Raw genomic sequence first — 22,330 nt, 5'->3', positions numbered from 1 at the left:
TGTAAGTCCTAACACCCACTGTGATAGTATTAGGAGGTGGGGCCTCAGGGAGGTGATTAGGTCATGAGGGCAGAGCCCTCACGGATGGGATGAGTGCCCTTATAACAGAGACCCAGAGAGCTCCTGTGCACCCTGTGCCAAGTGAGGACTCCGTGCAAGGATAACGGTCTAGGAACCAGAAGGCAGGCCCTCACAAGCCACCGAAGCTGCTGGTGCCCTGATCGTGGACTTGTTAGTCTCCGGAACTATGAGAAATAAACTTCGGTTTACAAACCACTCCATCTATGGTATTCTGCTATAATAACCCAACAGATTAAGGGAGACATAAAATGATGATAAGTTAATTTTCAAGGGTGCTAACAACTACTATAGCCCTGTTTGCTAAATGAATCCTTTCTCTGCCCTAGGATTAGGATTTTTGATGTCCTTTGGGTGTGGTGTGAGAATGTAAGTATTTAATAATATATATATCTCTTCTCACTTAACGTGAACTAATCTTTTTAAAATTTTCATGCAAATGGGTAAGATTTTCCATGATACCCACAGCAATTAAAATAAGTAGCTACCTAACCAATGAGTGTGTAAAAAGTAGACAGTACCTCATACACAACTCACAAGCTGTATATTCAAATGTGAAGTCATATTAGCTGTATTATTCTCACATTATTAATATAAATTTAGAAAAGCTATACATATTATAGACTGAACCACTGTAGGAGACTAAGATACTTATTTTGGATCAGTAACAGTGTTAAAAAGAAACATAAGTTTCAACAAAAGGAAGAATTAAAAATACTTATCAATAATTTTAAATGCTATCATATTTCCCCTTAAAATTATTAGTGCCTGAAACCTTATTTTTTCTCATAAGGAGAAAAACATCTTTCCATGTCTAAAACAACACTTCCTCAGGGCAAAGTACTTTGTACAAACTGGAAGAATATGTTTATACCCTAAAATATTCTTTATACGTTTGTTTTCCTTAGCTCCCTCTTAACCAAAGAAAGTACAGCACTTCTGTGTTATAATTTATAAGAGACTTGAGGGAAGAAGCTGTGTCTTCTATTTTCTTTGTGAATTCCCACAATACCCAGAACAAAATACTCTGCACATAATGGATACTCAATGAATGGTACTGACGGAAAGAACATATACTGAAACTAAAGTTCTTTCTCTGAACTGGTTCACTTCAGCCAATATATTTGTAAACAGCACAGCATCACTTTTAAAAACTGTTTTTAACTATACTTGTTGATAAAAATATATATCATATGATCATTTAAATATATCACAATTAATAAAGTGGTCAATGAGCTTCAGGAATTCTTATATTACAAAATCTTACCTCTTCGAAAACAGCAGCTTTATTTACTTTTTCCCTTGCAATGTCACAGATTTTCAGGATTCCCAGAGCAAAAGCTTTCATGGCAGGATCTTCTATAAAGTCTGGATTGTGAATGTAAAGGCACGTAAATACTGTCTGTGCCAAGGAATGGCCTTCTAACCATGTTATCTATAAAGAAATAAATGTATGTGTATGTTTAAGACAACACAGAGAGCCTGCAAAGTCTAAATTGACCCAACAGTCAAGGGCTAGACTGCCACAGACCCAAATAAATGTACTATTAATCATGGCATTTCAAAGATGATTAAAGGGAAAGTCAGAAGAGACAACAGAATTACAATTCACTTTCACTCACTAAAGTTTTTCAAGAATCATTACCATAAATACGATTAGCTATCTAACGGAAGCATTCTTATATAGAATTCAGTTTGCAATATACTTGGAGATTAATGAAATTAGAATGCTGCCTTACATACCATCCAAAAGTAATCAATTCCACAATGGAGTCAATCAAAATCCATAAGGTAGGGAATTCACAATTTTAGAACTAACCAGTCCTTAGCCACTCATTTAACTTTTCTTTTTCATACTCACTACTAGTAGAGACTACTACTACTACTACTACTACTGCTAGTCGAGAGCATCACATCCCACCTAGATTACTGCAAGAAACTGCACAAGTTTTCCTGCCTTCTGTCTCTAAGTCAATAATCCCCAACCAGGAAACTTTCTGGGAAGTGACAGTTTTTAGATTAACCAAGTGTTATTTCAACTCTTACCAAACAGCAAAAACAAGTATCCATTATCCCTATCAATTCAGGCAAGGTGAGGTCTTTAATTTTAATGGTGCCATCCTAAAAATGAGGAGAAATAGGACATATGAGAGGTTTTTTTTTTTACAAATTTATGGTTTCTATGTCAAGTAGCATTTTCTCTTCCAAAAATTAGATTTTAAAAATAAAAATTCTAGAACTATATCATCACCTGATAAAAACTAAGATACCAACTCTGTATTCGATCTTCAATATGAAAAATCAAAGCCTCTTAACTTGAAACAGACTAAAGGCCTTTACAAAGAAACAAAAAGTCAAACCAACAAGTAGATCTTCAATAAGAAAAAAAAAAATCAAAGCCTCTTAATTTGAAACAGACTAAAGGCGTTTACAAAGAAACAAAAAGTCAAACCCACAAGTATTTAAAAAACAGTTCAAATTAGTTTTAAGCATTAATAAACAATAATCATTTTAGGATCAAAACTATTTACAAAGAGAAAAGTAAACTTTTTTTTAATTATTTGAGAGAGAGAAAGAACGTGCATGCGCACAGGGTACAGGGAAGGAGAGGGAGAGAACCTCAAGCAGACTCCCCAGTGAGTGTGGAGACCAACGCAGGGCTCAATCTCATGACCCTGAGATCATAATCTGAGCCAAAATCAAGAATCAGATGCTTAACTGGACTGAGCCAGCCAGGTGTCCCAACCAAACATTTTTAAAAACCCTTCCCTTAACTATACTACTTGTAAATTTTGTTTAGCAAATCCTTCCTCATAAAACATGCAAAATTAAACTCTGTGTCAACTATGAATAAATTTGTAAGTCAATCCTCACAGTTAATTTCAAATTCACAACCACAAGCACCTTGCTTAATGTATTAATACGTAAAATTTAATCCCTTATCCAACTACCCTGGTATTTGAATATATACTGAAATGCTTTCAAAAATTAATGAACAGGGCACCTGGGTGGCTCAGTTGGTTAAGTGTCTGACTTTGGCTCAGGTCATGACCCTGGGGTCCTGGGATTGAGCCCTTCATCGGGCTCCTTGTTCAGCGAGGAGTCTGCCTCTCCCTCTCCCCCGCCCCTCTCCCCACTCGTGTTCTCTCTTACTCTCTCTCTGAAATAAAATATTTAAAAAAAATTAATAAACAGACGCACAAATTTAGAGCAAGCTTGTAATGAAGACTTTGAACAATTTACAGATTTTACAGATTTCAAAAGAGGTAACTAAAGGTTATAAGCAATTTTTATTTATATACCTGAGATAATCTTAAAAAATTATACTTTAATATGCCAAGTTTGATTTTCATTGTTTTAACATATGAAATAACAAATGATAAAACACAAGAAGCACAATGGTAATTACCTTGATAGCTTGTTCAAAATTGAGAACTTTTCGATTAACTTGGTTTCCAATCATGCCAGCATCCATCTTGGGATCCATCATTTCAATGGCAGACATGGCTTCAAAAAGGCCAAATCTGCAAATAAAAAAATTGACCAAATTGGTTTTGAACCAGTTAAGTTTATCCAGATTCCCACAATGATATAAAATTATAGTGTTTTAAATAACCATGGTATTCTATGTATTCAGTCTTCCCAATTTGCTACCACTTCTATTTCAATTAAATAGAAACATAACATAAAAATTATTCCATGTATTTGTCACTCAAATTATTTTACATGCACTGCGGGGGAGAAAAGAAAACAAAAAATGTTTTTTGTGTTTCCTTCAAAATGTTGCACATTGGAAATTTTGGAAAAAAGATCAACTGATCTATAATGGATTTCACTTTGTCTTCTTTAAATAATTTTCTCTACTTAATGTTGGAATAATCATCATTTTCTTTAGATCTTGAATAATAGTAATAATCTGGCACATTACTGTCTAATGCCCAAAGTTGTGGCAATAACATAATGAAAAATAATCCAGGAATCCTCTTATTTGTGGCTGGCTTTTATGGCTTATTAGCCATAAAAGCAGATAGTTGTGATGCACTGTGGAAAAGCAGATGTGATGCACTGAGGACTAGTTAGTAAGCATATCGTTAATGGAGAAATGCCTCAAAAAAATGGGACAGGAACAAAAAAAGCTTAAAAGAAAGTCTGACAGGTAATGAAGCTACTGACTTCATATTTTGCTTAGTCTAAGCTATTAGATTACCAGGAAAATCAAGACATCTACCTTGCTACACTAAATCATTTCTCAGAAAGGCAGCAAGACATCAAAACCAGCTTTAAGGAGACAGACTCTTCCCTGCAATCCCTCAAATCTCTTAATGCTTCAAGATAATCTGACAAGATCGGGGCGCCTGGGTGGCTCAGTCGGTAAGCGTCTGCCTTCGGCTCAGGTCATGATCCCAGAGTCCTGGGATCGAGCCCTGCATCAGGCTCCCTGCTCTGCTGGAAGCCTGCTTCTCCCTCTCCCACTCCCCCTGCTTGTGTTCCCTCTCTCGCTGTCTCTCTCTCTGTCAAATAAATAAAATCTTTAATAAAAAAAAAAAGATAATCTGACAAGATGAACATATTATTGAAGACAACTCTAGTCTATGCTAATCAAAACCCAAATGGTATTTTTCAAAGAGATTGCCAAGCCAAAACGGAAAACATGCAAAAATGGAAGAGAATTTGTCAACAAAAACAATAGAGATTCATCAAATATCAAAGATATTCTAGTATATGTGCTGCCGAAGCGAGCAAAGATATTCTAAGATATAATAACTGAAAGCATTCTAGAATACACAGGTCAAGAGAAAACAGCCCCAAATCCATTTCTGTAGGAATTATATTTGGTAAAAGTAGAATTTCGGGGCGCTTAGGTGGCTCAGTCATTAAGCGTCTGCCTTCAGCTCAGGTCATGGTCCCAGGGGCCTGGGATGGAGCCCCCCATCAGGCTCCCTGCTCAGCAGGAAGCCTGTTCTCCCTCTCCCACTCCCCCTGCTTATGTTCCCTCTCTCGCTGTGTCTCTGTCAAGTAAATAAATAAAATCTTTAAAAAAAAAAAAAAAGAATTTCAAAGTACTGAAAAATAGTGGGTTAATCAATAAATACCGTTGAGACAAGTGGCTAACCATTTGGAAAAAAGTGAAATCTTTGATTTACACAATTTCAAAAAGTAAACTGCAGGCAGATTTAAGTTCTAAACCTAAAACAAGCAAACAAAAGACTCTTCAATAATTTACAAAACTAGTTTATATGTGCCTATATTAAACCACAGCTGGAATTCCGTAATTATCTAGGCTGGATATTTTTAATATAATTTTCAAAAAGTTATCCAGAATACAACCACCTGTACATATAAATAAGGCAAGTAGTCCCCCCACAAAAAAAAAAAAAAAAAAAAAAAAAAGGCAAACAACAGGAATGGACAATTCGCAAAAGAAAAAATGTATATTAATAATAACAAGGTGAAAAGCTGCTCAAATTCAAAAGTAATCAGGTAATGCAAAACAAAACAACGAGGAATTTCTCTGGCCATTCAGAAAGTTTTAAAAATATATTTAGTTTACTCTCATATATTGTTGGTGGGAGTGTAAATTGATACACACTTTTGTTTAGGAAAGTCTGGCTGAACCCATTAAAATCTAGTCATTTGATTCCTAGGCTTCCATTCTAAAAATTATTTGTACATGTATACAAAAGGCTTGTAAAAATTAAATGTCTTCAATTTTCCCATGTTACCAAAAATATTGCAATTTAAATGTCCATCAATAGGGATACCACAGGTATAGTCATTTTGTAAAATACAAACCAACAGTTAAAATGAACAAGGTAGAGCTTATATACTAACAGAGAATGAGCTCCAAGATACACTGAATTGGGAAGGAATTTTCAAAATACATACTGTAGATTCGTACTTACAATTAACTAATTTTACAGATTTTACTAATGTATGTAAATATATTTATAGGTCTAGAAAGACATGCAACAATCTGGTAACAGTTATTATCTCTGGGCAAAGAACAGGCATGTGGCGGAGTCGGGGCAGTGTCATGGGAAGTTTTTGTTTCACCTCTGATGTCTGAATTAGTTTAAAACAAAGTATCCACTTATTACAAGAGAACAACTAAATCAAGTTTTAATGGCACAACTAAAACCCTAGACTAGTGAGGTACCTGCCTAATTAGTAAAGCTCTATGGAAACTGTAGTAGCGTTAAGTTAGCTATTCCATTCATTCAACAAATTCCAGGAGCACCTAATATGTTCTAAGCATGGTTCTAGATACTTAGGATACATGAGTGAGCAGAACAAATTTGCCTGCCTTACTATATCCAGTGGAAGGAAACAGAGAATAAACAATAAAGATAAAAAGTTACATAGCATGTTAGAAGATTGTATGCTAGGGATAAAAGACAAGACAGCTAAGGGAGATATGATCACAAAAATATAACCTTACTAAATAGATGGTCCAGGGAGGCTGCTGGCAATCATGTTCCCTGGGCTGAACCTAAAAACTTGGGGAAATGAAGAGAGCTTGGTCCCTCCAGCTAACTTCTTTCAAATCTTGTTCCACAGTCAGGAGCCACACTCTTTCCTGCACTAGCTTGTGATATGGTTTCATTATAGCTTTCCTAGAATTGCGGGCAGCACCAGTGTAGTTGGTCCCTGGATCAGCAGCATCAACCTCATCAGGGTACTTGGCGGAAATGCAACTTCTGTGGTCCCACGCCAGACCTAAAGAAGGAACTCTGGGGGTGGGGCCCAGCAACATGTGTTTTCAATGTGTGGGATGATTCCGATTCACACTAGAGTCTAAGAAGAACTAAATTTCAGGGTCTACCCTTGCTTCCCGAATGTCCAATCTCAGCCACTAATTTAACATTTAATATTTCTAACCTTGAAATTGAGCCTGGCCAGAGCAGTATGGGAACTGAGGCTATCTATGGTAGTATAAATAGAATCAAGCACCTCTCTTTTTTCACCTTTCCAGGGATTTTCGATCTACTTTCATCCAGCCATTATCTCACTTATCTCTGCTAATCAACCAGCCCATTATAGATAACATACAGCCTGTTAACTTTTCTTCAAGAAATTCCACATCCTATATATCTAACTCTCAAGGACCATGAGGCACAGTTTCACTAAGTCCAACCATTTCATATCACAACTAGGGTCAGCTGCCCCAAAATAACTCATCAATGTTAAAAATATATTTATAATTCATTTTATTTTTACAGCTTTGAAATGTATTACCCAGGTCTCAAGGAATACTATTGCACACGAGAAAAAACATAGAAGTATTAACTACACTATTTCAAATGACACAAATACTTACAGCTTATCATGAAGCAGTTCTCCCAACTTTAATTCTAAAAGAAACAAAGAGAAAAAAAATCCTTTGAATAATACCATCTTAATATTTAAATTTTAATTCTAAGAAAAAAAGTTTTGTTTGAAAAATGGGCTTTCATTAAACTCCATTTTCTAAGAAATTATTATTTGTACTCAATTACTAATATAATGCCTTCTACAGAGTGAATAAACTCTATAAATTGAACTTTTTAGAATTAGCAAGCAACCCACCAGAGGCCAAAATAATCTAATCAGAATTACCAACCTCATTTTAAGGTATCACTAGTAAATTTCCCCCTAAGTATACTTTTTCACAGAACTGACTGCTATTTCTCAAGTTGTTTTTAAACCACTTGGTGTCATAATCTAACCGCTTTTTGTCCCAGGAACAGTGCCAAAGCTACTTTTTAAAATTACATTTTATTTCAATGTAGAAAACATGAGTAAACAGCTAATCCAAACAGTATTCAACCCCTATAAAACAGGTCCCAACCTTGGCTGCATAATGTTATCAACTCTGGAGCTTGTGAAAATCCCAACATCCAAGCAGCACCCTAAACCAATTAAATTCTAGGGGTGGGACCTCTGCAGTGGTTTTAAAGCACTACAGGTGAGTTCAATGTGCAAGGAAGATGAGAACCATTCCCATAACATTTTAAGTAGCTTAAATATTGATGGTCAAATCTTGTGGAAGGTGCAAAGCACTAGTTTTCAGCAGTTCTCAAAGATGGTCTGGGAACCCAGGTGGTGTCTGTGATATTCGAATTACTTTCATAGTAATATTGGGGCATCTGGGTGGCTCAGTCGGTTAAGCATCCAACTCTTGATTTCGGCTCAGGTCATGATCTCAGGGTTGTGAGGCTGAACCCTGTGTTGGGCTCCACACTGAGTGTGGGGCCTACTTATGATTCTCTCCTCCCTCTGCCCCTCCACCCCCGCTCACTCGTGCACGTACTGGCGAGCTCCCGCTCGCACTCTTTCCCAAATAGATAAAATTTAAAAATTACTTTTATAGTAATACCAAAACATTGTCTTTTTCATCGTGTTGACATTTGCACTGATGACGCAAAAGCAACGCATAAAGAGGAAAAATAGGGCGCCTGGGTGGCTCAGTTGGTTAAGCGACTGCCTTCGGCTCAGGTCATGATCCTGGAGTCCCGGGATCGAGTCCCGCATCGGGCTCCCTGCTCAGCAGGGAGTCTCCTTCTCCCTCTGACCCTCCTCCCTCTCATGCTCTCTGTCTCTCATTCTCTCTCTCCCAAATAAAATCTTTAAAAAAAAAGAGGAAAAAAAAAATGGGGGGCGGGGCTACACTGCTTTAGTTTCAGCACAAATTAAGACAGTGGCCCCAAGCTAAATAGTGTATTCTTTACCTCCATACATTTGCAGTTAAAAAAGACAAACTTTTTTTTTTTTAGTTTCACTTAAGAAGTCCTTGATGAAGCAGTAAAATTATTAACCTCAGAGCTGGGACCACAGTGTAGCAAGTGAAGAACCTCCCATGCAAAATTTAAAGAGGCACTCACTTTCAGGTAGCAAATTCTTAAATTTTGCACCCTAGGTGCCTCAATCACTTCATCCTAGTGCTGGCCCTGATTTAGCTGATTAAATCTCAATCTCTGAGTACATCTTTATTTAAACAGTCTATCTGACAAAATGGGAAGTATAAGCACTTTTGCCGCATACCAATGTAAGATGCTGTCTTAAGGAAAAGCACTTGCACAATTATGGAACACCATTTTTACTTGAACAATGGCCAAACTATACTTATTCAGATCTGAGAATATGTCATTTTCTTGAAAATAAATGAGTTTGTTGCTTTAAGAAAAACAGCTGACATTTGTGTTGCCAATGATAAAACTGGAGCTTTTATTCAAAAATTGGAATTTGGAGAAATATCTGACACTGTGAACCTGATAGCTTCTCAATACTTAAAAAAGACGTTTCTGATATTGGTGGTGATATTAACAAATGTGCTTTTCCGTATTATATAATTATATCAGCATTTGGAAGATCTGCTTAACTCAATGAACCATTATTTTCCAAATAGCAACACATGTTTCAAAATTAGGCATGGATAAAAGATCCATTCAAAATTCAAGGCCGACCAGGGGATTTTAATGTAACAAAGAATGGAAAGTCCACTGACAGGTCTTCGGATTCCACATCACAACTAATCTTTAAGAAACTACCACCCGTCCACTGGGTGTTATGCACAAACAATGAATCATGGAACACTACATCAAAAACTAATGATGTAATGTATGGTGATTAACATAACAATAAAAAAATTAAAAAAAAAAAGAAACTACCACCCATCAAGTTTTGTTGTACTGTAATATCAAAGAAGAGTATCCACAATTATCTGAAAAGGTTCCTCCATTTTTCAACTACATACTGGATGAGGCCAGATTTACGTCATTTACTTCAAATAAACACACAGATAAGGAATTCAGGTGCCCTTCATTATGCTGATATTAAAGAGATTTTCAAAAAACAAAACAACTCCATTCTTGTAAGTCATTCTGTTTTGAAAAATACATTTATTTTTCATTAAAAAACATGTTAACATGCAATGGGTTTATAATTGTTTTTAAATGAATTGGTAAGTATTTTTTAAATTTCTGTTTTAAATTTTAATACAATAAACATCTATATATATGCTAACACACAATTTTTAAAGAGTTTAAAAGTATAATTTTTAAGAGTATAATGGGGTCCTAAGACCAAAAAATCTGAGAACTGCTGCAATGATTTATCAAATACTTAAGGTAGATTTGGGAACCAAACAGCTTCACCAAACTTAAAAACACTCCACAGACCTAAAAGCAAGTCAATCACTCTGGGTCTTGGTCTCCTATCTGTAAAATGAAGGGTTGAACTAGCTGACTCTCATTAGGTTCCTCAGAACACCAGTAATCAGGGGGGCCTGGGTGGCTCAGTCAATTAAGCAACCAACTCTTGATTTTGGCTCAGGTCATGATCTCAGAATCCTGGGATTTAGCTCCACCTCGGGCTCCGCACTCCGTGCAGAATCCACTTGTCCCTCTCCCTCTGCTTTTCCTCATGCGTGCACGTGCGCATGCCCTCTTTCTCTCTCAAATAAATAAATAAATTAAATCTTAAAAGAAAAAAAAACATCAGTAATCCGATCACAGTAAACTGTAGGCAGGAAACTTTAAAATTTACTCAACTAAGCAGAGTGCAAGCACTCTCACTGCATGATCAACAACTGGACACAAAATCACGATCTTTTCTACAGCACTATAGACCTGAGTAGTTTGGGTCTTACCCAACTAGGCTGCAAGTCTCAAAAAATTTAGTGAGAAGGATGTTTTACATTTATCTTAGCAGAGCAATGACATCATCACACGTCATGGAGTCCCTGGAAAATTCCACAGTACTAATAAGGAGAGTCAAAAAGGCAAGTTAACATCTCAATATTATATGGAAATAGTTTTACCATGGAAATTGTTTTGACCTTGCATACCCTTTGAAATCTTGATGATCCCAGGGATCACAGACACACCAAACTACTGAACTACGTTAACACAATGATAAAAAATAGTTACTTCTACTTTTAAGTTAAAACCTTAAGTAGGTGCAGTAGTACATAGCTTAAAACACTCAGAGCAAAGGAAAAAATCAGATACGAGGAAAAGTTGATGATTCAAATTTTTTTGACTACCTTAACAATAAACCACCTTTTTCTTTTATCCTCACTCTCATATAAGGCATGAATAGATCTGTTGTGAGAGAAAATTTAACTAAATTTTGTGGGTCACAGAATTTCCTAACATCTTACTGGGCATCCTTCCTTTTGCCTTGGAAATGAATAATAAATCAGAACTTGTGGTGGAGTTTGGGTATGCAGCAGTAAGCACTTGAAGCATATGATCATTCTCCTGAGAAAAATTATCTTACAGGACAGAGAAAAACATGTACTTATGTGACAAGGCAAATACATTTTATCATCTTATAAGTGAACAGATCATGTGTAAACTGAAATTACAGATCTCTGAACAGATTTCCACCCATAACATTATAAATGATGGTTAAGTTCCCAGCTAGGGACCCTATGAACACCTACTGAATCAGTAGGTTGAATGATACAGTTGAAATCCAATACCACTGTAACAGTGATATTTAAACAAACCAATTGAGGTTTACCAGGGGGTAAAGGTGGCTAACTGAACACATGCAACTACCTGAAATCTCATTAAAACAACCAGAGGAAGTGTGTGTGTGTGTATGTGTTTTAAGAAAGCTATACACTCCAAAGAAGAAAACAGGTGCAGAAATAGTACAACAAAATTGGGGAAACTTGGAAATAAAAAGACAAGTAGTTTCTTAGCTAACTCAAGAAAACAAAATACTAAAATCAGGAGTGGAGAAAGCCAAAAACCAACCTGACTTACCACTTGCCTCTAAAAGTGCAGATAAAGGGAGGCTAAAACATGCAGGACTGAGCAGTCAGACAACACAGAACCCTGTCCTATTTACAGAGCAGGGTAACTGCCCCTCCCTAACCTCACATACTGAAGATTTTTTTTGAAGAGGGTAAAAACATCTCCAGAGACCTAAGGTTATTGGAAGGCCAGGTACAGTACTGGAAAGAGGGGGCATTAAGTGAATATGTGAAAAACCCAGATCTCTTCCCCCACTTAACTGTTAAATCATAGGCAGTCAAGCCAGAGCTTCAACTTCAAGGCAAAAGACTAGATAAATTTTCTCTACTGAATATAATCTTTCCAAATAGAAATTGCTAAATAACTTATATCAGATGTTCTTCACCACAAAAGCCAAGTCAGATCACTTGACAGTGACAGTCAGTGTCAATAAGTCCCACTCAAAAATTCAGAGCTTCCAATTGGCTTTTTGGTTTCCCACCCTTAGACAGGCAACAAAGAATTCTTAGATATCTGAAGTAATGCCCAAATATGAAAGATATAAACTATAGGAAACAAACTAAAAAAAGAAAAGGCGAGTTGGAGGAAAGATACTTTGTACAAGAACATTCAAAAGAACTATTATCCTTACAGAGATAAAACAGTGCAACCCTGAAATAAAAACAGGACATTTTACTTTTTTATAAAAGGGAGGAGGAATATTCAGAGAAAAGAAATTTTAAAAATTAACATTACAGCAGAAAAGAAAAATACAGTAGGTTTGGAAGATAGTCTTAGTCTATTCAGGCTGCTACAACAAAAAAATACCTATAATATACCTACAAAATATACCTGGGCAGCCTATAAACAACAAACGTTTATTTCTCACAGTTCTAGAATCTGGGAAGTCCAAGATCAAGGCACCAGCAGGTATTTGGTGAGGGCCCACTTGCTAGACAGTCATCTTTCTGCGGTAACCTCAAACAGCAGAAGGGACTAATCCCATTCATGTGGGCTCCACTCTCATGATCTAAGCATCTCCCAAAGGTTCAGTATCCAAAAAACAGACAGTCCATATGGAGAATACAAAAAAACCAAAAACAAAAACACTAACAAACAAACCCAAAGAGGAAATAGAATAAAGTTTCCTAGAACTAAAGGAACAGACAAGGTGAAAGGACCTCAGAGTTGTTAATCAGGCAAACCACTGTGAAAGGTGTGTATATAGGGTCAAATAGAAGATCTTAAGAGGTTACATATGAAAGCTCAGTTATCAGAAAGTCATCAAACTTTTTAATAGCAACATCGGTGCAAAACCATCAATGGGTCATGCCCTCAAAATTATCAAAGGTATCCAGACATATTATCAATAAAGTGGGAGGATAGAATGAAGACATTTTCAGACATCCAGATTATATCTCCCATGCACTCTCCTCAGGAGGAGAATAAAGATGTCTAATTTTTATTAAAATAAGAAACCCCAGGCTGATGACCTCAGGATTACATGATGTACAAAGGCAAGAAGTCCAAATTGGAGCAATAAGTAAGAGGCTTGAGAAGTTTCTTCAAAGAAATGAAAATGACAGGATGTCTGAGGTGTCTGAATGTCTTGAGATTTAGAAAAGGGGCAAGGAGTCTAAGGTAGAATTAATGATAACTACATAGATTTTGGGTAAAAATTTTTTGTGTAAGAACTATGCAAGAAGGAAAAAGTAATAAAAGCTTTACTCTTTGGCTCAGCTATGGATAATATTTGCATATCCATAATGTAGCTCTAACTATATGGATAGAAGTCCATAGATGATGCCAAATTGTGAATGCAAGGAATCAAGAAGTGGCAATAAAAGCATGCTTTCCAAATATGGATAGTGGAATAACCAGCTAAAAGAGGGAAAGTGGTGACTTCTGAGGACAGCTTTTCTGTTAACCAAAAACTACCAACATAAAGGAGGATACACAACACCTGCCTGATTAAAGAGAAAATCTGATAGGATGCATTCAACAATGCAGAAGAGAACTCAAAGTACAGCAAAGGTCCCATTCTCTTCCCACTGCTTGCTCTATGTTAACGCTAGTTGTTAGAGGCATTAAGACGTCCATCCATACGTTCCTTTCCTGAAGAATCCAGGGTCAGAAAGGTTAAATGATAGTTGAATATTATTGAAAATAATCTAAATAGAGTGAGCTACATAGCACTAATGACATTTTATGCAAAATAATTACTTCTTTGTGGGAGCTATCCTGTGTAGCACCCTTGGTGTGTACCCGCTAGACACCAGTAGCAGCCGCCTCCTACTGTGACAACCAAAAATGTTGTAAGACATTGGTAAATGTTCCTTGAGGGGCAAAAATCAACCCTGGTGGAATCACTGATCTAAAGTGACCCACAATTACTAGTGCTGCCCACCCCACCCATGACCTACCACTGAAAACATTCTTGATAGGATATAACAAGGAAAACATAATTTCATTTCCAAAATCAAAATCACTTAAAAAATAAAATGTAGGGGTGCCTGGGTGGCTCAGTCGTTAAGCATCTGCCTTTGGCTCAGGTCATGATCCCAGGGTCCTGGGATCTGGCCCCACATCGGGCTCCCTGCTCAGTGGGAAGCCTGCTTCTCCCTCTCCCACTCCCCCTGCTTGTGTTCCTGCTCTCGCTGTGTCTCTCTCTGTCAAATAAATAAATAAATAAATCTTAAAAAAAAAAATGTATTTTACAGGTTGCCCACATCTTTCACCAAGACAATTTTAATCCATCTTTTTCGTCTTGGAATAAAGTGCTAACAAACAGCAAATTCCTAGAACAATGATTCTCAAATTGGAGTTTATGAATTCAGCGGAGGAGTACATGAAAGTTTTATTAAGAATCCATATCTTTTCTAAGATAATTGTTAAATGCTATTTAATCAGTTTGATAATTTTTGAAAAAGATTACAGATTACCAAATGGATAACATTATAATCAAGTATTGCTATAATTTCAATGCCCAATCTTGTGTTCATAATTATGTTGGTTTCAGGCAATCATCCAAAATGACAGCATTTAATGTAATGCAGGGGTTCTCAAACTTCTGAAGTACAAGATCCAGATACTCTCTAATTTGAAGAAATATGGCCTTAAAATATTCATTCATTCTTTAAACAAATATATATTAGGCACCTACAAATGTTCTAAATGAGAGAAGACAATACAGAAAGGAAAAGAAACAAGAAGCTTAAGAATCCTGGATTTTAAAGGAGGGAAGAGAAATCAATAAAAGTGGTTTTCCAAAAGTACTGGGCAAGAGTTAAAGAAACTGGATAGGTGAGGGGACCTTAAACTATAGGGCCTGTGAGAAAGACAGCTAAGAAGGAATGAGTGAAGCCATCAAAGACAGAAGGACATAGGATGACAGGATGGACCCATGTCCTTCTAGACTAAAGCTCAAAGAGAATGAAGTATTGATGGCCAACCCTGGATTACCTCTGGGTTCTAGACACCTAATGGTATCATCATCCTAGGAGAGGTTGTTGGCTATCCAGAGAGAGTGTGGAAAAAGGGAATCTGGTAGGTAGAAGAAGGAGCAATGCGTATTTTATGATCATTTGTGTTTAAGTGAAATTTCTAAGTTGTAGGTTTGTACTTCAGAAAGCATTTAACTTTAGACAACCAAATGAAATACAATCATTTGTATTTCCTCCCTTTCCTCCTTTTTATAGGAGTCAATGAGATGGTTTAATTAGGCAAAGTTTCCTAGAGAAGCAAAGCTCAAGAGGTGTTATTTAGATGAATGACATGTTATGTATCAGGCACAGTAACAGTAATGGCACCATATGTTCAAAATAATTTCAGGGGGAAAAAAAAGCCAAGGCCTCAATGTCAGATATAATGTGGAGGGAATGTGTGCCATCTGCCTAACAGGAAATAAAAGAAGTGATGAAATTAGAATTTGGTCCAGAAGAATTTGAAGAGTCACTAAAAGAACAAATAGAAATGTACATGAAAAACACTTGTCATCACTATGCATATTTATTTATTATTTTGGTACCGAGAATCACAAAAGTCTAGCCAAATGCCACCACACTGTTACTAAAGATGAATGACCACTGCAACAGTTCAAGGGTATAGCAATATTTATTTTAAATTTAGTCCTCGGAAAGTTGCTAGAACAGAAGTCTAAAACTAAATTGATGCTATGAATCTGATTATTTCAAGAAGAGAAAACAAATAATTAATACCACAGGCTCAAGAGTGGCCAACAGCCTTTCGTCCTAAATCCATATGTACAGGAAGATCACTTCTACATTAACTTTTTAGTTTCAAGTATACCTCACATCTGTGCCACTTGAGACAATGCAAGAGCTAATTACGGAAGAGTTAATAGGATGGTTTGAGGTTGGCAACAAAATGACACGCTACCCCCTCTCAGTCCCCACTGAAGCAGGGATTAAACCATATTGCCTATTCAAAGTTCGTTCCATGAAGAAGCAAAATTACTCACTCTTCCTCAAACATCAAACAATCACTGAATTCTGGCTGTAATGGTTCATCTCAGTCTAGAGTAATTCCCTCACATTCACTTATAGAAACTCGACCACTCCTTTAAGGCCCAACTGAAGCCATTATGAACTTCATTACACCTTTTCCATTTAGGTTCAGAATGACAGCTCTCTAATACAGATCACTTAAAAATCAGTGCAAGATGATGGGTATAATCCACTAATAGTTTAAGAGCTCTGGGCACAAAAATTACACTGTAACTTACACTTCTTTCTCTCTCCCTTGGATAGATGGATATGGGCAGTCCCCCAATTCCCAGTCTAATGTTCCTTCCACAATTTCACTTAGACATACTTTAACTGGACATGTATTTCCAAACAATAAAAGGACAGATGCATGATTTATCATTTTGCTTATACTCAGCTGGCTCCCTTTCCACCTGCAGCTACTCCAAGTCTCTACTCCTCCTCTCAAGAGCACTATTTTAAACACTCCATCTCACCAGCACCAAAGACTTAACCCTGTTCAGGAAAAAAATAGAAGCCATCGAGGTGTGTGTGCATCCCTCCACCATTCCTCCCAATCCACTTAGAAATATACCTGTTTCAGGGACCTGGGTGGCTCAGTCAGTTGGGCATCTGCCTATGGCTCAGGTCATGATCTCAGGGTCCTGGGATCAAGTCCCACGTCAGGCTCCCTGCTCTGCGGGGAGTCTGCTTCTCCCTCTGCGGCTCCCCCCACTCATTCTCTCTCTCTCAAATAAATAAAATCTTAAAAATATATATATACCTGTTTCTTCCCCAATCCTAACCTCAGTTCTCCTGTCTCAGTAATTCCTCATTCTTTTCCCCAAGATAATTTCTCTACCATGTTCTTGATCCCATCCTCTCTTCAAATTCAAGCTCTCACCCTACCATTTTTTTTAAAGATTTTATTTATTTATTTGAGAGGCAGAATGCACAACATGCAAGAGAACACAAGTTGGGGGGTGCACAGAGGGAGCCTGCAGCGGGGCTAAATCCCAGGACCCCAGGATCATGACCTGAGCGGAAGGCAGATGCTTAACCAACTAAGCCAACCAGGCACCCCTCTCATTCTACCATTTGTTCCTTTCTCTTTCCAGTCTCTCCCTAAGGCTCATTCCCCTCAGACAACAAACACGCTCATTTCTCTAATCACTTATGCCTATGGGTTTATTAAACTATTACTATGTATCACGCAATATTCTGTGTACTAGAGTTACAGACAAGATCTCTGCACTCACAGAGCTTATGTTCCGGTGGGTAAGGTTGACAATAAACAAGAAGTAACTGGAAATGACAGTTTCTGACAGTAGATAAGTTTTATGATAAAAATAAAACAGAGTGATTCAACTGAGGTGGAGTTGGACAGAAGAGAACAGGGCTAAATCTACTTAGATTAGTTGTTTTGAGACATCCTCGCCGGGGAGGTAACATTTAACCGGCCAGGAAGGAGACAGCTATGTGAAGACCTGGAGGCAAAGCAGTTTAAAACACAGAAAAAGAAATATGCAGAGATCCGAGGGGAAACTGCCCTGGTGTGCTTAATGACATAAAAAGGACGTTGTGACTAACATAATGAGCCTAGTAGGGCAGTGGTACAAAAATGAAGTCAGTGGTAGGCAGGCACCAGACCATACAGGCCATAGGGATGGAATATGGATTTTATTCTACATGGAACAGGAAGCTACTGGAGCCTCTTAAGCAGTGAATCATGTGATTTGATTATTTAAAAACCTCATATATACAATACTACTACCATCTTTAGGTCAATACAATTCATGTTTCCACAATGTGAAATTATTGCCATGTACTCTCTAATCTGTTACTTAAAGCTAGAAAAATTGAAGCATTTGCTTCAACATCACTATTTCATGCACTATCAAATACTGACTGGCTTTAAATCAAAGTTAAAATTAGAGGGTGGAGAATGAGTAAGTGTGGTCAACAAACTTGATAAACCACACTTACCTGTTGATTTCATTTAGGCTACAAATCGCAATCAAGATTTTATTTTACCTTTTCCCAGATTTTCAATTTCTAGTCCAAAAATTCAAACTCACCTCGACAAGCTTCTTCAAAATCTTGGGTTATGTCCACCCAGCTTGTACTGCTTTTTTCCATCTTTTCTGGTATACTGAGCTCCCATCCTGAATCATCATCTTCTACAGAAGCTTTCATGACCATAATGCCTATAAAATTAACACTGGTGTAAAAGAGATTGTGGCTTTCAGGGCAAGAGTATTTGCAAGCCATGTGTGTTCGCTCAAGTACTGGACGGAAGTCTTACTAAACTGCCAGACCTGAGTTTGAGGATGGCACTGGGGAAAAAAAAATCTTAATGCAATTAAATCTTACATTAACACTACTGCTGCTTATTTACTAATAGCCCAGCACCTACCAGGGCTTTAAGAGTTTGCCCACCATCCAAGAAAAAAAATCAGAAGCCCCCCCACCACTGGTCCAAACAGAATCAACTCGAGCTTCCAACTTTCCACACTGGCCACAAATGACCAAGGCACTCACTCTTCAGAGTCCCTCTCGCTGCCCGGGAGCCCATGGGGCAACTAAATTCAAGTCAGGGTGGTCCCTCACCTGCCTGGAGCTCTCTGGGCCGACCTCTCCCCGGCCCGACATGAGCCCCGCACAGCCTTCCACAGCGGGCACGGAGTGCGGGAGCGCCTGGCGGGGGACCTACCCGCCCGGCCCAGGGTGGCGGCGCACCTGAGGCGGGGACCCGCCCCACGTCCGCCCTACCCGGGTCAACCCGGCCCGGCCCCACAGGGCGCGGAAGCAAGGACAGAGCTGTCGTCGCGCGGGAGGCCGGGCACGCCCGGTGCCGGGTCGTAGCCCGGGCAAGGCCGGGGCCTCGGCGGGCAGCGGACACAGGGGAGCCTGCAGCTCCTACCTGAAGCACGGCGGGAGGGCCGGGGCCGCAGGGTGACCTAGTGTCCCCAGGGTCCGCCACACGCGCGGGGGGCTGCGGCTCCAGGACACGGGAGAGAGGGAGTTTCAATGGCTCTGCACGGGCGGTCCCTACCTACTTCTCCCGTGGCCACCCGCGCCGCCACGCACCGACCAGACCGCGGAAATAACGACGCCGCCTCAGCCGCCGCCGCCGCCCCCTCCCCTCTCAGCCCAGCCCGACCGGCCGCGTGCGCGCATGCGTACGCCCGGTGCGCGCGACCCCGCCCCCTCTCCCTCACTCCTGGGGACTTCGAGCGCCCCGGCCACACCCCCTCCCTCACCACCGCCATCGATGGCAGCCGTCTTCTCTTCTCGCGGGATTAGCGCCAATCGCGAGACCGGAAGCTACCTTCCTTCTCCTGCCTCAAGCAGAGTCCCCGTGAGGGGTGGAGCCAGGGGGATCGCAGAGCCCGCCCCGCCCCGCGCGGCTCTCTGGGAAATTCTTAGAAAGGTGACGCTAAGTCGGAAAAAAAAAAGCAGGGAAAGTACTTGTAGACCTTAGCAGTTGTGGCCATGCAAGAAGAGCCTAGCTGTGAGCTTCGTCGAGCTAGTGCTGCCTGACACAGGATTTATGTTTCCTAGAGAGCCTGGAGGTTTCTTGAGGGAAAATAGAAACAAAATATCTGCAGAGTCAAGCAAGCCATTTTCTTTCAGACTTGTAAATGTTTTAAGTTTTTCTTAAAAATTTATTAATAAAATGATCAATTTTAAAGTGGGATTGTGTAAGTAGACTGACAGGAGTAAGAAACCACCTTTACCACTATATTCCCATTAAAATGGCCAAAATTTAAAAGACGACACCAAATGTTGACAAGAACTTGGAGCAACTGGACCTCTCATATGTTACTGATGAGAATGCAGAACAGTACAATCACTTGGACAGAAAATTAATCAAACACTTATCACTTGATCTAGCAATTCCACTCCCAGGTATTTTCTTAGGACTATTAAAATGTGTTCTCTGTACTTACTTTTCATAGCTCCATTTCTAATAATCCAAAATCGGAGGGGCGCCTGGGTGGCTCAGTCACTTAACCATCTGCCTTCAGCTCAGGTCATGATCTCAGGGTCTTGGATCAAGCCCCAAGCCCCACTCCATGCTCAGTGGGGAGTCTGCTTCTCCCTACCCCCCCTCATGCTTATGTTCTGTCTCTGTCTCAAATAAATAAATTTTTTAAAAAATCTTAATAATCCCAAACTGGAAACAACCCAAATGTTCATCAACTGGTGAATGGATAAACAATTTGTGGCATATCCATACAATGTAATAATTACCAACAAACAAGGATGAACTACTTGACCCACAAAAACATGAATCTCAAAAAACATTATGTTGAGCAAAGGAAATTAAGAGTATATGCAAAAGAATATGATTCCATTTATGTGAAACTCTAAAAAAGAAAAATGTAATCATAGTGACAAAACAGAGCAGTGACTGCCTGCCTGCCAAGGAAGGACTAACTAGAATAGGGCTAAATGATCTGAGATGATAGAAATGTTCTGTATCTTGATTATGATAGCAATTATATGGGTGCATACATTTGTAAAAATTCATTGAAATATACACTTATGATGTGTGCATTTTATCACCTGCAAATCAAACCTCAATACAGTTGCTTATTTATTTAGTTATTTGAGAGAAAGAGAAAGAGTGCCCAAGAAAAAGAGCATGAGCTGGGGGGGCAGTGCAGAGGGAGAGGACAAGCAGACTCCCTGCCGAACAGGGAGCCCGAGGGGGAGGGGGCTTGATCCCAGGGCCCTGGGATCATGACCTGAGCCAAAGGCAGACATTTAACCTACCAAGCCACCCAGGTGCCCCTATAGTTGCTTTTTAAAAAGTAAAAAATATATCTTTATGTCTCTTACAGAATAATAGGTTTTATAAGGGTAGGAGCTTTGCCAATTTTGATCAAATCTGTATCTACGTCACTTAGGGTGGTGGTTGGCATGAGGTAGGTTCTCACTAAACGCACTGAGGATAAAAATGTAGGGAAGAATTACAATAAAACAAATCTATATTGTTTCTCCAAAACCATTTGATGAGCTTTGCAGAAGCCATAAGAAATCTAGAAAAGGATGAACTGACTGCAACTGAGTTATTCAGCATTGTGTGTTGATCGTGACAAAAACTGATACAGTGAGAAAAACAAAACAAAACAATACAAAACAAAAACACCAGAACAAGGCAGCCAAGTGAAACAGGATTTGCTTAATTTCTTTACTAAAATTTTAATTTATCTGAAATTCAATTTATTTTTACAAATTCTAATTACCTCTCCACTTTAAAAACCATTTTCCCTGAAAGAGAGGTTTAAATTTATGATGACATCCCATATGCTTCATAGTGTTAAAAAATGATGGGCATTTTAGATATCAGATAGGCTACATGATGAATAAATAAATGCAAAGGAACTGATTGACAAATTTTTGGTCTACTTAAACATGCCTATAGATATAGAGGAGATGGGCATTTTGGCAGCTGGAAAAGAATTCCTATGAGACTAAATCTTGACTCATAAAATCCTAAGTATTCCATGCCTAAACACTAATGTTGAGAGGAAATTTAGCTTGATGTCATCATTTTGTACTAATACCAGGAACCAGTGTAACATGGGTTTGATAAAAGCAGAGCTACCAAAGTGAACTTTACGTCCGACTGTATTCAGTTTCACCACTACGTAAAAGAAATTGAAAACCTGCAGGCAGTTCAGAGAAATGCTTTCAAAAAAGCAAATAGAGTAAAAGCATCCTACTGTACCACATGACAGAGAAAAAATGGCATTTTTTACTAAGTATAGGCAATATCAGTTTAGTCAGTTCAATTGTATTTAATTATCCTTTTTCAAAAGTCTTACATTTATACATCTTAAGAATACACAGAATAGCCAAGATATGAAAGCAACTCAAGTCCCATCTACAAATGAATGGATAAAGAAGATGTGATACACACACAAATATATGCATATACACAATGGAATATTATTACTCAGCCATTAAAAAAGAATGAGACCTTATCATTTGCGACAACATGGATGGATCTAGAGAGTGTTATGCTAAGGGAAA

General features: G+C 38.5%; 1 protein-coding gene across 5 annotated transcripts in view; it reads right to left on the bottom strand.

Annotated features, from left to right (window-relative positions):
• Nucleotides 1-19,571, bottom strand: part of NAA35 (N-alpha-acetyltransferase 35, NatC auxiliary subunit) — a 94,755-nt gene extending 75,184 nt beyond the window's left edge. Inside the window, exons 1-6 of one of the 5 annotated variants that reach the window (XM_045882332.3) lie at nucleotides 19,549-19,571; nucleotides 18,364-18,492; nucleotides 7,397-7,430; nucleotides 3,488-3,602; nucleotides 2,125-2,199; nucleotides 1,346-1,513 (exon numbers count right to left, since the gene is read on the bottom strand). In XM_045882332.3, coding sequence (XP_045738288.1) covers nucleotides 1,346-1,513; nucleotides 2,125-2,199; nucleotides 3,488-3,602; nucleotides 7,397-7,430; nucleotides 18,364-18,487 — 516 coding nt within the window. In that variant the 5' untranslated portion in view covers nucleotides 18,488-18,492; nucleotides 19,549-19,571. Of the gene's footprint in view, nucleotides 1-1,345; nucleotides 1,514-2,124; nucleotides 2,200-3,487; nucleotides 3,603-7,396; nucleotides 7,431-18,363; nucleotides 18,493-18,895; nucleotides 19,167-19,208; nucleotides 19,463-19,548 lie in introns of those variants that run through there. The other 4 variants (XM_045882330.3, XM_064579419.1, XM_045882328.3 and 1 more) reach the window with 4 other exon arrangements.
• Between the last annotated feature and the right edge of the window lie 2,759 nt (nucleotides 19,572-22,330).

The sequence above is a fragment of the Mirounga angustirostris genome, unplaced genomic scaffold (assembly GCF_029215605.1).
Source record: "Mirounga angustirostris isolate CCGP_5_RB_7025 unplaced genomic scaffold, mMirAng1.0.hap1 SCAF_15, whole genome shotgun sequence".
Lineage (NCBI taxonomy): Eukaryota > Metazoa > Chordata > Mammalia > Carnivora > Phocidae > Mirounga > Mirounga angustirostris.
Note: the sequence above shows the minus strand (reverse complement) of the source record. Positions and strands in the feature narration are given on the sequence as shown.